Source organism: Serpula lacrymans (assembly GCF_000218685.1).
Source record: "Serpula lacrymans var. lacrymans S7.9 unplaced genomic scaffold SERLAscaffold_14, whole genome shotgun sequence".
Classification (NCBI taxonomy): domain Eukaryota; kingdom Fungi; phylum Basidiomycota; class Agaricomycetes; order Boletales; family Serpulaceae; genus Serpula; species Serpula lacrymans.
This window is the reverse complement of record NW_006763303.1, coordinates 1,028,583-1,042,566: the sequence shown is the minus strand read 5'-3', so window position 1 is coordinate 1,042,566 and position 13,984 is coordinate 1,028,583. Positions and strand designations below refer to the sequence as shown.

Below are 13,984 nucleotides of genomic sequence, written 5' to 3'. Positions count from 1 at the left end.
ACCCATGTCACGGTAATTTTGTGGGTGTGAGTCTCGAGCCAGATGTTTGTTTGGGAAGTGGCTTCAGCGCGGTTTATTCCGCGCCTTCCCAATAAGTCTGGCTCGTCTCAGAAGTATTCCTCAAAATATTCCTATTAGTTGATCAACAACATGGCTTCAGACTCACCAAGCAGGCAAGCACCTGTGATCGTCATAACTGGAACCCCTGGTACTGGAAAGACTACTCATGCGCAGCTTCTTTCAGAGGAAGCGCCCATAACAATGAAACATATAAATGTGGGCCAGTTAGTAAAAGACAATGGCCTCTACGAGGATTACGATGATGATTGGCAAAGCTATACCGTAGACGAGGACAAAGTGAGGATTACCATTCCGATGTTTACCGATATTATGAAGACCTAATACATATTTTCATCGACAGCTACTCGATGAATTAGAGCCACTGGTTACATCAGGTGGAATCATCCTTGATTGGCACAGTTGTGAAGTCTTCCCAGAGAGATGGGCTGATCTCGTTGTTGTTCTTCAATGTAATCATACTCAACTATGGGAGCGACTAGAAAAACGGTACGTGCTATATCTCGTCCTTACAGAAGCATCAGTTCCAAGTAACACTCATTTACTTAGTGGCTATTCCCTCAAGAAAATCCAAGAGAATAACGAGGCGGAGATCATGGAGATGGTTCTCGAGGAAGCGCGCGCATCGTATGCCAAAGAAATCATCGTGGAACTCAAGAGCGAGTCTACAGAAGACATGGAATCCAATGTAGCTCGCATCGTAGAATGGATCAGGGCGTGGTTGAGGGATCGTGACCAAAGATAGCATTGACGATCTAAGTTTCTCCAGAATGCTGTCTTTTCAATAGCCACGGACCCGCTATCAAAAATCTGATCCATATAGTCAAGTGCCAGTGCAGGCGTCCGACGCGAATGGCCCTCCTTTGCCCCACATACCGCCCTCCGAAATCTCTGTTACTAATCAATATTAAAACCACATTCTCGATAGAGATATTTCTGGCATGAGTAATCCGCTCGCTATCATATTGGGAGAATCTCTTTGAAATATTCAGAGCAGCCATTCCGAAACGACATAATGTTGCTATATAGTTCTATGTATCTGTCCCCCATTGCATACTATTCCCGAAGAAACCGAAACCATTTTGTGATAAATGTAACAATATAACAATGTTTACTCAATGAACTGAATGATCTGGCCATAATCCTGATTATATGCGGTCGGCGTTCTGCATTTAATCACAATTCTCCATATCAATCTTAGCCATTCATAGATAATTAATGTTTATCTCACATTTACCACCCAAGTCGGTCCATTGTCCACCCCCATACCTTTCCTACTTCATCTGGTTTATTGCATACCCTTTGGTTCCTGTCAAGATCATCTATTCGCTGAGTATCTTCTGGCTGTAAGACAAGGATCTAATGCCTGGTATTAGACAGTGAGAAAAGATGGATATTGGGATGTGACACACCCCGAGGTTTTCCTTCTGCCGTTCAATATTCTCACTCTTTGGAATGACGACTGTTCCACGACCTACGTGCCACGAAAGGATGATTTGTGTGGGAGTTGCCCCATATTTAACTGCAATCTCTGCAATTGTCGTATCTTCGCGCACAACCGTGTACCCTGGGCAGGAACTATAAATGTGTATCAACTACACACAACAAATAATCGTACCGGTGGGAGCGTAAGCTGTAACCAGGATTCCTCTTTCCCTACAGAAAGCTAGGAGGTCGTTCTGTGCAAGATAGGGATGCATCCTGTCGAATGTGATGGTTTCAAACGCAACACGCAGCTTGAAGTCATCTATCGTGCACTTACTCAACTTGGTTAGCAGCTGGAAGGATAGATGCAGTTGTCAGAAGTTGTTCCAATCTATTGATGTGTAGGGATAGAATAATAATTAACAATAGAACTGTGCCATACATTAGATGATAGTTTGCCTCACGTCTTGATAGAAAAATTGCTGACGCCGATAGCTTTCACCTTACCACTGGCGAGAACCTTCTCCATTTCGGCCCAGGTCTCGTTAAAATTACCAGTGTCGTCAAGTAATAGCTGACCATCTGGATCGCGAGGGCGTGGTTCTTTTTCTGCCGTAGCAAAAAGAAAACGGTATTCAGCAACATTGGTGGGGCTAAAATTAGAATGCGCGTGCACACACACCATCATGAACTACACAGTGCGGCCAGTGCATCAAATACTGGATATATCCGTACAGGATATTCAGCACAATACAATAGACGAAGCACACCGTTTGAGTCTCGCCCGAGGTTTATGCACTTACCAGATCAAAATAGTCTAGGTTTGCGTTCTTGAGACTCTGGTCTATTGACCATTGCACACGTTTTGTATGATTCCATCTAGAGACGTTGATAACTGACGACAGAGGGGCCACACGTGTCTGTTAAACTCACGGAAGTTTGGTTGTGACGAACAGCTTTTCGCGAGGTACCCCAGAGGCCTTTATGGCGTCACCTACAGGCTTCTCCGTACCTGCATGTCTTCCTTAACGCGAGTTCCGTAATCCGAAAATATGCACACCATATATCCATGCTGTGTCTAGATGTCTGTATCCGGCTTGAATAGCGGCGAATATCCATGAGGTCGCCTTTGCCTGAATGGCAGGATCTCTTCCGGCCCACGCACCAAACCCTATGTGTTAACGGTAGATAAGTAAGCAGGCGCTTTTTGAGGCGCTCTAAAGTTTACCGATCACTGGAATGCTTGCCCCTGTGTTCAGCTTGAAAGACCTGGGCGTTAACGACATGCTGTGGATGCACGGTGCACTAGAATTCGTGTGACTGGTTCCAATCCAAACGTTGATGTTATATTATCCTCGAAACTGAAGTTGAATGTGACCAGCGTCAGTTTCCTGCGGAGGCCCGACGGCCCGACGTTATTATTCATGGGCCCACTAGAACTGAACTGGGAAAAAAGCTCAGTAAAAACGCGGTCTCGTGCCAGTGGAGGTACGTTGCCTGTGCATGCGAGTGGCATGGTTTCCACACAGCAAGCTGTATACCTGGCATAAGTTGGGGAGATACAACGAGATGAGAATGATCGTTACCTGGTGAAACATGACTAGAGATCGGATCAAGACCAGTGCTCACCTCAAAAGAGAACACAATCCCAGGAAAGGGCCTGAACTTGTTCCAATGTGTTTCCCATCCCGGCGTACTGAAACAGCGACGGCCGAACACGAGCACCACGCACTAGCTCTTCTGGGTCAGTGAATGAATGGCATGGGAAATGACGTGACGCTTACATACACCACTGCAGTGATTAGGAGCAAAGTAACTGATCAATCAAGACGAACTCCCAATAGTCCCGCGACAATAAAACACTGCAGACAGCCAAAATCATAAAAAATCGGATAAAATTAACGTGAAGCAAATTCTTATGTCAACTAATACAACAGATAAGAACCTAAACATCGTATTAAGGGTAACAAGCAAAACGACAATATCAATCGAGTGCTTTAGCTGCGTACCGTAACCGCTCATCTATATGAAAGAATATGCACAATGTCCATGGTGAGATCATATATACATATCAGAACCCTCCCAAACAACCGGCCGAATCATCAATAGAGCAAGCTGAGAAACCTTGATACAACCCAAGCGGCTTGTAGGACGCTCTGCTCTTCCTGTCCTCATGAGCATGCACGTCGTATTTACTGTCTCTTTCGCGCTCACGTTCGCGTGACCGATCCCGCTGCCTGCGACGACGAGATTTGTGAGCATCGTCGGGCGAGGGAGGGTGGGGCAAAAAGGAGAGAGGCGTAGGAGTACTTGGAGTGCCTTGCTCCGACATGCTGGCGACAGAGGACATGATGGAAGCCCCGCGAGAGCGGGGCTTTGGTATTGACGGAGCAGGCACAAGAGAGGGGTGGTATGCTTCAGGGGGAGGGCTGATGAAGCCATCACTCTCGTCCGACTCTGAGGAAGACAGGTCGGGAATTAAGGGCGGGAGGGATGATGAGGAACGAGGAGAACGCTCGAAATCATCGTCGGCATTGTTTTGGTGGTAATGAAGATGCGATGGGCGAACGTAAGGATCCTGTTGAGGAGGGACGGCACGGGGGTGAAGATGAATACCGTTATTGGACACTTTCTTCTTCATGAGGATGGGAGAAGAAGAGCGTTCCTCCTCAAGGGTGTATGTGCGCCCTGGACATCCACGCTCTGGCAACGCGCACGAATTGGGGGTAACGACAATAGGAGACCTGTCGTATGCGGTGGATGAGTGGGCAGAGAACGTGCGGGTGAGGGTGGGGGAGGGCGGGAAGTGAACAAGTTTATCGGCAGAGAGAGAGCGATGGTGGGCAGGGGGAGCGCACTGGGAGCGCTTGAGGATGGGGCGGGGCTGGGAAGACGACGAGGGGGTATACATACTGGAGGTGTATGGTAAGAGGGAAGTGCGTCGGGGACGTCAAGGACGACGACGAGCGGAGGAGAGGTTAGCAGAAGACGAGCATTGGGAACGAAGGCTTTATAGACGAGGAATGGGATTGAAGGAGTATTAAGACAACTTTGCCACTCGTTTGGTCGTTTTTTTCAGATCAAACCCGGAATGATCCCGGAGCCACCTCTAGCGATCACCGCCATCTCTCCCTATATGGCAGTCTCCCGGTGCTCGCCGGTGCTGCCGCGTCACACCGGTCACAGTGGCCGCTCTGTGGCTGAAGAGACAGAACATTGCAGTGGCGGATTCATGCACTCTCCTTTCTCTTCTCTTTCACCGCTATTCTTTATGCATCTCTCCTTTGTCAGTCCAATGCATCCCTCAGGTCCCACTCTATGTTCTCCTTTGTTCACTTGAACCGATTCCAACGTAAATCTCTTCTTTTACTCACGACCACAGCTTGCGATGCGGCAGTGTTCTGCTAACTCACCGCGTCAACACCATCCATGCATAGTCCCCTCAAACGTGTTTACTTATTATCCTGCCAAGTTCCTGCTTACCCGGATCCGACCAACATGCTTTCGGATATGATCTTTGCGTAAGTTCTTACTGTTTTCGAACTCAGTGCATAGGTGCTTTCCAATTCCCGAACACCGAATTCAGTCACTAAACTTACTCGTCGTGAGCTTGTAAATTCGTCTTCCGGTCGTTTTCTGTTTTCCGGCAACATCTCACCCGTAAGTATCCTCCCTGTCATTTCGTCATCCCACTCATGGCACCATACCTCTGATATATTGACTCCTTATTACCTGAGCGCTCTTCTTTGCGGCATGTCTTCTTTGTTATCTACCCTATTCGTATTTTCTCAATCAATTCATTTTGCATCCTTGGCTCCCGCCGGACTGCAAAGACTCTCCCTAGTCTTTTCTCTAGTCCTTTTTCGCCGCATTTTCTCCTACTTTCTGCCTTTTTCCTTACTATTTTCGTGCTTCCCCATGCTTCCAGCTGATTCCCGTAATGTGTCATGATACCTTCTTCTATCAAAGACCCAAAGACGCACTTCGTATACAGGGAGTCATCGAACGTACTCTGGACCTCGTATTCAGTTTTTGCAGCCTTACCCGCAGCTACCGGGCATCGTATTCTTGTTCCTGGCCCACATATCTCCGTGGAACATTCTTCGAAAGATTTGCCAGTCGCGCGACTGGCGACACGGACGCTTAACCCTGGAACATCGTGCTTGCGCGATTGATGCCATTGGTTGGCAATTATGTCTACGTATCTCTCTTGCGATCGTTATGACAGATGTGATTGACAATGTCTAAATATAAATCTGTCACAGGAAACTTTGGTCTGATCGCGATCATAGCGTATGGCTTGTTCCTGAAGGGCAGAACTCTCAAATATTCCCAAGCAAGAAGGCTTCGCTCATCTGCTTTTACACGTCTCGAGGAGTACCTCGATTTGCATTGCTCTGGACTCAAGGTTACTCAGTGGCGCTTCGCGGTGGACAATCAACTCCGGTTCTCCTTATAGCGGATTCATTGTGAATGTGAGTGCATCGTCGTTTCTGGCTCTTTGGTTGAAGATGAAAGATGAATTCTGGTATCCGCAGATGGATATTCGAGCATCTTTCTGGTCTGCTGATTTCTACACGTGGCGTGCTTATCCTCGCTTAAGCGGAATGAACGTTCGGTACAATGGACTTCTTTTGTCAGATCTGATTCTTTAGTATCTGCTTGGGTATCGCTTTTTCTCCAGCACTGTCACGTCTTCACACCAGCTCCGACGATCAACTCCTCACCAAACAAGTGTCCCATCCAAGAACCTGGACTAACCTGGACCAGCTTGATGAGGATTTTGATGCGGCTCAGATAACACCGTTCTGAGTGTGGTTACGACGAGTACAAGAAAGATTGCTTGACGGTGTTTCACAATCTCCTGTGTTAACTACAATGCTCAAAGTAGCCTCTGCCCTGAAGCTCGAGGTCAGGAGTTGTGCTGAGCGTCAACACATGCATCCCCAGCGTTCTCAGTCACTATACCCCTGACGCCCATGTTTGTCCGGGCCGGAGCTCTTGTCCCCTGACTCCACCGGTTGAGATGTCCTTTACCAGGTACAAGCTTAAAGGATACTTTCAGTTCTTCAAGTTCTCCTTGCACCACGAGTTTCGGTTCTGCTTTCTTCACTTCGTGACCTTTTCGCTTACATGTTCCATCTGCGCCTAGCGGACCTACCACTGTCAGCGGCTTGCAATTTCCTTGTTTGGCATCTTCTCCCGTGAGTGTGAGTTATTTGAGCTTTTTTCGTTTTTACTTCCATGTCAATGGGGCCATATCGGATCGGGCGGTGGGGATGGGAAGCGTGTAAGCGAGGTAATCTATCAGAAGATATACAGCACTGTAAATGGTGCCATCGGATACTTGACTCGAGCCGCGCCATGAGGTGAGGACGTTAGGTCATGGCTTGCCTGCTGTGTATCGTGGCCGTATCAAATATAAAGAGATTGATATCTAGCTACTTACTGGGTATGTTCATTGCCTATAACGTTTTCGTATCGTAATGCTAATGATATTACGCAATTTGTAGAGGTCTGTGTAATCGATATACCATCCTCTAATCAGGTTTTGAACGCTAATGCTGTCATCTATCTCCCTTTGCGAAACCCATCGCTCTGTTCTCTTTTACATTGGAAATATGCATATGAACCGGTGAACTTGGCTTGAAGATAGAACCTAACTTTCATTACGCGAGATGTCTTGGCTCAAGTATCAACGTAATTCAGTTGCTTAATTTAAGGATGTGTCTAGTTTATCAGTACCAGGAGAGCGTTAGAGGGTTTCATCGACTCAGGTTCCACTCACGCGAGTAAGATAGGATTGAGACTCTTGAGCTCCAGTGGGCCGATTACTAGGTGCTTGGCAATCCAAAGTACCCCAAAAGAGATGTGATATTCCCAAGTAAGTGGTACTCAAAGTACTGCTCACTCACCCAAGAACCTTGTGGCGTTTAGTAGGTGCTTGGCAAGGCAAGCTACGGCCAAAGCAGAATGATGAGACATTGATTCCAAGGTTTGTCGGTGCGATTGGGTGTTAGTCAACTTGTTCAGTTCCAGTGAAATTGGCTAGCGGACTGCTACGCAAGTTCAAGTTCTGGGCGACCCTGGAGGTGCTTCTTGACAAGCTATTTATTTTACCTGAAATATATTATCATCCCGATCAGAGCGTTATCAACGATGGGCTCCAGGGCCAGACAGTGCTCACACACTCATCGCTAGTAATGCACTTGCCTTGAATGTTGTGTAGACGTTGCATAGGGAAGGTGATTTGTACAGCTGTTGAGAATTTCAAACAGGTTCAGGGCATGGTTTCATTCAGGCGAGGTGTGTGATTGAAAAGAACTGAAAGAACTGAATGTAGCAGATCCATGAAACAGCAAAAACAATGTTGAACAGCATTTAGTAAAAATGTTATCCCCTACTTGAAAATCGCAGCTAGCCAAACTTGAATAGTAATGACACTAGCGCTGACGTTGCTCGGAGCCAATGCAAATGGGGATAGTCTACGTCGTTATTAGTCGGATATGCTTTCAGCATCCGAGCCGAAGCATAATACTACTGTGCGAGACTGTGCGCGACACTTATAATATTAGTGATCTCGAGGACAGGATTCGGAAGTGCACGGTATGCAGATAGGTCGGGTTTCGCACAGTATCACGAAATAGGAGCTGGTAGTTGTTGGAAATAACCGAGCATGAGGAAAGCGTCCCGGCTGATACGGATGTAGATAATGGCATCTATCTCAAGAAGATATCAAAGATTAGCAGGTATTACACAAGGGAGGGGGGAGGACTCGCCGCTTCATACATCACACACTGATCATACACTAGCATCCTCGGGTGGTCTCCAGCTAAAGCGTACAAAGGTATAAGCCTTGCGGACATTCTTCAAGACAGGCCTTAGTTGGTATGAGACGAGACAAAATGAACAATTTCTGCCATTTGAATTTTATGCAACAGAGGATAGAAGAAAATGAGTTGGAGGTGAGCAGGACTTGCGTGAGATCGCCCTTCCTTCTTCCATGGAAGCTTACGGAGACTAGCACACTTCCAAGTTGGCGTCCGTCGTCGATCCGACGGGATCTAGCTGCGACTGCGACTCATGAGGCCTGAGACTTGAGGTCTGATGATCCAGCAAAGATGAGCCTGAAGGGCTGAGGCGCACCAGTATTTCCACGAACTTCCGCACGAGAAGGCCGCCGCTTTGCCCATACAGTCTGTGGACAATCCACGGGAAACAGGGCGTGTCGCTCTGATGTATTGAGAGTTTGATCGGGTTCATGGTGAGTACAAGCATCAGAATAGTACGGAAATATGCGGACGTACGTGATGCGATGTTGACAGACTGCTGCAATGAAAAGGACATGGTTTGTCAACATCGGAGTCCACGCACCCACTCCTTGGCTCAGACTCTCGTTCCCAACGTCATACCATGGCCTGCGGGTCTGACATATATGCCAGATCCGGAGCTGCCCTGAGTATCCAATTTACAAATCACTGTCTGCTACTGAGTACTGAGTTACAGTGCTAAGTCGCGACTCACTGAGTGTACATCTTTTCCCAGGACTTCTGTCCAAATGCTATCGCTGGACAACAGGTAGACTGGACACAGATTGTATTCAAGAAAGAAAGCTGACTCGAGAGTAGGAACCACATAAATCAAAATACGTGATATGTGGTCCCCATCGAATGACGAGGGCACCGGTAGACCGACCTACAGGGTCGATTCACAATGATCGCGGTGGGAAAACACTATTATCTCAATATACCCACTGTCCCCGTCTTCCCTTCGCGCCCTTCACCAAACAGCCCATAGCTAACAAACTAACCGAAATCAACAACAAGCATTTACACACTCCTACCCCCACTTGCGCGTGCTCCAAGGTCACCATCCTTAGTATCAAGTTCTCGACTGTAAGTCTGGACATGGCCACTTTTAGAGTCGTCCTCATCTCGTTCAAAATTCGGGATGTCGTCGTCTGGTCCAAGGCCAGCACCCGAAATTGGTTTCGGGTCATGGGAAATATTAGAAGTGGGACCATGGTAATGTCGGTGTGCACTAGACAAAGAAAAATAGAAGCCAAACCTGAGCTGGAAGATTCATGAATCAAGCTCGCACTCACCTCGCGATATACCATGCACTGTCATGCACAATAAAAATCAGCATGAGCGCCACATTTCTTTTACTTTTACGCAATAGTAACGTATAGACGAGAAGACTCACCCGCTGAGAATGACGACACCAGCCGTTATGACTGAGGCGTAATTCATGTTCGTCTTCGTGACAGGAAGGACATTAGGAAGCGAGAATATAACGCAAACGAATAGCGTCCACGATATACACATCACATTCGCTGCCCATCCCAGAAATCCGGAACCCATGTAGAACGGTCCTGGACGGAAATGCACCTCCGGGTGGTTCGCGTAAAGCCGACGCCTGAAGGGAAGGCAAAAAGTGAATTAGGGTATGCGAGGGGCTTTTTTTTTGCAAGAGAACAAGGGAAAACGACAGAGAAATATGCATCAGAAAAACCATTCAACGTACAAGAATATGGGAATAATATAGCTCAAATCAAGCGCCATAGCCGTGAGCGCGAATATCGCATCAGCAGCCACAGGTGAAGCCAAGTCGAGCAAGCCAGGTAAGATAGAGAGGATCGTCGTGAGCCATATTGCGCGAAGGGGAGTGTGCGTCTGTTTGGCGACGTGGCCAAAGTAGCCGTTATCTGGGAGGCCTATGGAGCAGAGTAAGTGGCTTATGACGAGCACTGCCATGACGAAGGGCTGGCATGGGGAAAGAAAAGCTACAAAGTGCACATACCGTGATCGCGACTGAAGGCGTACACTGTACGAGAACACGCTTGCAGTGCTGTCTGGCACACGAAAAAGGCAGTGAGGCAAACGAAAACCTGTTGGTGAAATCCCCAGTTGCGTTAGACAATGTGGTAGACGAAGATCATAGAGATGACGAGGGGTTAAAGAAATGACATAAGAGCCAAAAACTATCCCATCGATCTTTAATCATAATTCACCAGTTATTACGCATACGTCCACGAAACAACACACGAAGCTAGAAAAATCTCCGACACCAAAGACCTGATTATCATTCATGAAAATATCCACTCACCCAGAGGAACAGCGCGACTGGTTTTCCCATCCGCAAGGCCATAATCTGCACGCCATTGGGAATTTGAGTTAGAGATGTGAAGGGTAAAACAAGGAGAGGGTAGGCACCTCAAGGAATGCCGAGTCGGATGGGCCGGGCAAGTTTTCTCTGCAAGAATCGGGTGAGGTTACAATTTGCTTTCGAGGGTTTCATGACACCAAGGGAAATTCGTAGAACGACAACGGGGACAAACGAAATGAAGCCGAAGAGATCTAACACACAAAGCGATGGAATGAATCACGGACAAGGTATAGATGCGTCCAACAGAGACAAGTGACAAAATGTGCACCAACTAGTCCAAACGAAGCAAGCAAAACAGGAACATCGTGCTCGTTCCTCGACAATCAAGGGGCACGCGCAATGCAATGCATGGTAACCTGTTTCACCACATTTCGGATCCTGGGATCTTTTATTGATAAAGCCTTCCAGCAGAAAACAGAAAAGGACAAATCAAATCGAATCATGAATCGTACTCCACGCAAACCAACTGGAGAAAACAACCAACAAACCAATCAAGAATTACGAAAATTACCCACACCACATGCCCAAGAAAAGATAAGATTGGAAGATATCACTCACAGCGGACCGGAGCAGAGGACGAGCACGATGTTGAGAATCCATCCAAGGATACCCGTCCCGATGACTAGGGGAAAAAAGGTTGGTGAGAGACAAGGGATCAAGGCATGATGGATAAAGTGTCAGCTCGGGAATGTAATAGCGTAGACATCCGTGAACGGCGCACCTGCGATGAAAATAGCCGCTGGTGCTATAAAATCAAAGTCAAAAAGAAAGTCCAGTTAGCTGCTGTAGTGATCACGGCGGTGAGATGAACTGTGGTGGCGCTGATCTCACCTGCATATGCTGCTCGCCGGACTTCTTCTCTGTAAGTGGTGGCCCACACACATGGTTACCGGTCAGCTAAATGTATCAACGACAGAGCCACCATCAAAGACTTACGATATATGAGCAGTAGCATCGTAATCCTGATGTCCGCGGAGATAAATAATGAGAGCCAGTTATACGATCAGAGCCGTATCACATACCGTCATCTGTAGTGTTTGTAGTTGGTTCATCAATACGTTGTTGCTTTAACTTTTTAAGGGACGCGACGCACCGTCCATTGGACACTAAGCAAGCCAAAGAGGAAGGCTATCCCATTAGGCCATCCGCCTGTCTGATTCACTATCCCCTCTGAACCAAACACATACCCTGCAGGGTGCATATCCTCGCGCTTCGTCATCGCGAGAAGGACGATGACGATGACGACAGTAGCGCCAAGGTTGATGAAGACAAAGAAGCGCGTGAAGAGCGCGAGATGGCGTGTTGCGAGCGAGTTGAGCGCACCGTGAACAAAGAGGAGAGCGGTGAATAAACCGACGGTCTTTCCTGGAGTGATGGTCATATTAGGATTCGTGATGGAGACGGCTGCCCATATCATATTGGCGAGTCCGAATTCTGTGGAGGAGAGACCAGCGACCTGGCCGAGGATGTTGAGCCAGCCTACGATCCAACCGACCTAGTTTAATGCGCGCAGTGGTGTTAGCGTTAGAGGCTAATGAGAAAGGACGAAGAGACGTACAACCGCACGGTGTGATTTAGGACAGAGTTGGGCAGAGGCTGTGTAAAGACCACCGCAGGTGGGAAAAGCGGAAACGATTTCAGCTATGCTGGAGCCAAGGGTGAAGCACATGCAAGAGCCAATTATCCAGCACCATGTTACCTAAGGAGAGGGTGAGTGGAGACAAGAAAAGATGTGGTATAGATAGACGTGCATACGGAGGCTGGACCGCCGAGAAGGAGAGGAGTATTGAATGTGGTTGCAACACTCGAGCAGAGGCCCTACAAAGATTCGATAAATTAACAGGCGCTAGTGATAGAGCATGAAAGTGCGAGTACCATTATGCTAAACGCAAAGCTGATGGTGGCTAGATTGGAAAACTCGCGTTTGAATGACTGCTTGTAGCCAAGGGCCTCGAGATTTTGCTCATCTTCAGCTATGGAAGACATGGGGGGTGCCAACGATGAAGGAAGCGAGTGGAGACAGAGATCTCTGAGTACGGACCGATATTGAAAGTAGGACTCAAGGCAGAAGGGACTTACCGACTCGGAATGATTGCTATAAGTGCGAGTAGACAGACGCCCGCGCGTCATTGAATAAAAAAAGACGTACCTGAAGGACAGAGTGATAAGCGGAGATGTAAAATACATCAAAGTGATAGTCTTTTTGGCATAACGAGGTCAACACAGGTGTCTCAATTGAAAAGAGCAGACGTTAGGTTACAGTAGTCCGAACTAGCGGCCAATTTTGTCCCTTCGTAATATGAACCCCAAAAGTCGACAATTGCACCCGACAATTGAGTACAGACATCAATACGTTAACCTTAGCTCGGTGAGTGACATATTACCGTGGTATGGAGGCTCACAGGCTCGCCGTTGTACGATACGCGGAGACGACGCGGAGTCACCAAGCAAATGCTGTGGGAAAATCTTGGTGCCAGAACTGCATGATGAAACATATAACTTAATCCTCTAAAATGTCATTGCCCTCCAGGCAGCCCACCTGCCTTTGGTCCTGTTCAGTAACAAAATAATCACAATATGGTGTTGCAGTATTGTCAAACCAGGTGGTTTGAAGATGCTGAATTCCAATTTTATAGTGCCAGGTGGCTTGATGACATAAAATGCCTATGCTGAACTGGTGGTGGTGGTCATAGGGTGTAGAGATGAAGGGCCCTACAAAGCTAGAACACATGTATCAATATGATCAGTTTACCTACTAAACAACCCTATTTATGGCATGGAGGCCATCCTGCAGCAGGCTTTCCAAGGTTTTCATCCACAACATCTGTTTAGGATGACCATGGAATTGTCAGTTGATTCTTCATCTATGGGGCAGTCTATATCTCAGCTCATTGTACAGAACTAGGGATGCCAAAGTTCAGTTCAGTTTGGTTCTTGGACACTTTGGTCTGAACCCCAAACCAGACTAAATCGGGTTCAAACCATGGAACAATTAATGCCTCATGCATTTGCCATATATGGTGAGTGCATGGGGATAGGAGGTAATTCCAGAGGTGGACACTCGAGGGAGGGCCTAGACAATGCATTGGCATGTTGCCTGGGTCCTCCCTCAAGTGGTGTGGCTGTGGTGGTGGCGATGAGGTGGCAGCAGCAGTGATGCAAGGAGGAGAGGGTGGTGGTGGTGAGGTGGTGATGGAGGAGAGGAGGAGGAGGAGGAGGAGAGGAGGAGGACGAGAGAGAGGAGGACGAGAGGAGGATGACGACGAGGATGAGGAGATAGGTGGCTACTGGTGCACGTACGAGGAGGCATTGT

At 47.6% G+C, this 13,984-nt stretch overlaps 6 protein-coding genes across 6 annotated transcripts in view; 2 read left to right on the top strand and 4 right to left on the bottom strand.

The window, feature by feature from the left end:
- Nucleotides 1-104: 104 nt before the first annotated feature.
- Nucleotides 105-1,055, top strand: SERLADRAFT_363668 (uncharacterized protein; the record flags this gene model as incomplete). Its single annotated transcript, XM_007323095.1, has 3 exons — nt 105-357; nt 422-567; nt 628-1,055. 3 exons carry the CDS (start codon nt 151-153, stop codon nt 821-823), a joined length of 549 nt encoding a protein of 182 aa, XP_007323157.1.
- Nucleotides 1,056-1,311: 256 nt separating this feature from the next.
- Nucleotides 1,312-2,789, bottom strand: SERLADRAFT_352180 (uncharacterized protein; the record flags this gene model as incomplete). Its single annotated transcript, XM_007323094.1, has 10 exons — nt 1,312-1,437; nt 1,491-1,645; nt 1,697-1,779; nt 1,841-1,894; nt 1,968-2,112; nt 2,186-2,222; nt 2,307-2,382; nt 2,437-2,515; nt 2,564-2,674; nt 2,732-2,789. 10 exons carry the CDS (start codon nt 2,787-2,789, stop codon nt 1,312-1,314), a joined length of 924 nt encoding a protein of 307 aa, XP_007323156.1.
- SERLADRAFT_373805 (uncharacterized protein) lies at nt 2,780-3,019 on the bottom strand (the record flags this gene model as incomplete). The annotated part of the gene is made up of 1 exon (XM_007323093.1): nt 2,780-3,019. The coding sequence occupies one exon, from the start codon at nt 3,017-3,019 to the stop codon at nt 2,780-2,782; it is 240 nt and encodes a 79-aa protein (XP_007323155.1).
- Nucleotides 3,020-3,574: 555 nt separating this feature from the next.
- On the bottom strand, nt 3,575-4,414 carry SERLADRAFT_442543 (uncharacterized protein; the record flags this gene model as incomplete). The annotated part of the gene is made up of 1 exon (XM_007323092.1): nt 3,575-4,414. One exon carries the CDS (start codon nt 4,412-4,414, stop codon nt 3,575-3,577), a length of 840 nt encoding a protein of 279 aa, XP_007323154.1.
- A 4,166-nt stretch (nt 4,415-8,580) lies between these two features.
- On the bottom strand, nt 8,581-12,657 carry SERLADRAFT_453070 (uncharacterized protein; the record flags this gene model as incomplete). Its single annotated transcript, XM_007323091.1, has 18 exons — nt 8,581-8,736; nt 8,811-8,981; nt 9,028-9,543; nt 9,608-9,625; nt 9,709-9,921; nt 10,030-10,219; nt 10,306-10,393; nt 10,612-10,656; nt 10,719-10,758; nt 11,230-11,293; nt 11,393-11,416; nt 11,503-11,531; nt 11,608-11,633; nt 11,694-11,699; nt 11,765-12,166; nt 12,230-12,370; nt 12,427-12,489; nt 12,547-12,657. The coding sequence occupies 16 exons, from the start codon at nt 12,655-12,657 to the stop codon at nt 9,333-9,335; spliced, it is 1,671 nt and encodes a 556-aa protein (XP_007323153.1).
- Nucleotides 12,658-13,761: 1,104 nt separating this feature from the next.
- SERLADRAFT_411256 (uncharacterized protein) overlaps nt 13,762-13,984 on the top strand; it is a gene marked incomplete at both ends in the record, with an annotated part of 3,437 nt that continues 3,214 nt past the window's right edge. The window contains one exon of the mRNA XM_007323090.1: nt 13,762-13,982. Within this exon, the coding sequence (XP_007323152.1) occupies nt 13,762-13,982 (221 nt within the window). The remainder of the gene's footprint in view (nt 13,983-13,984) is intronic.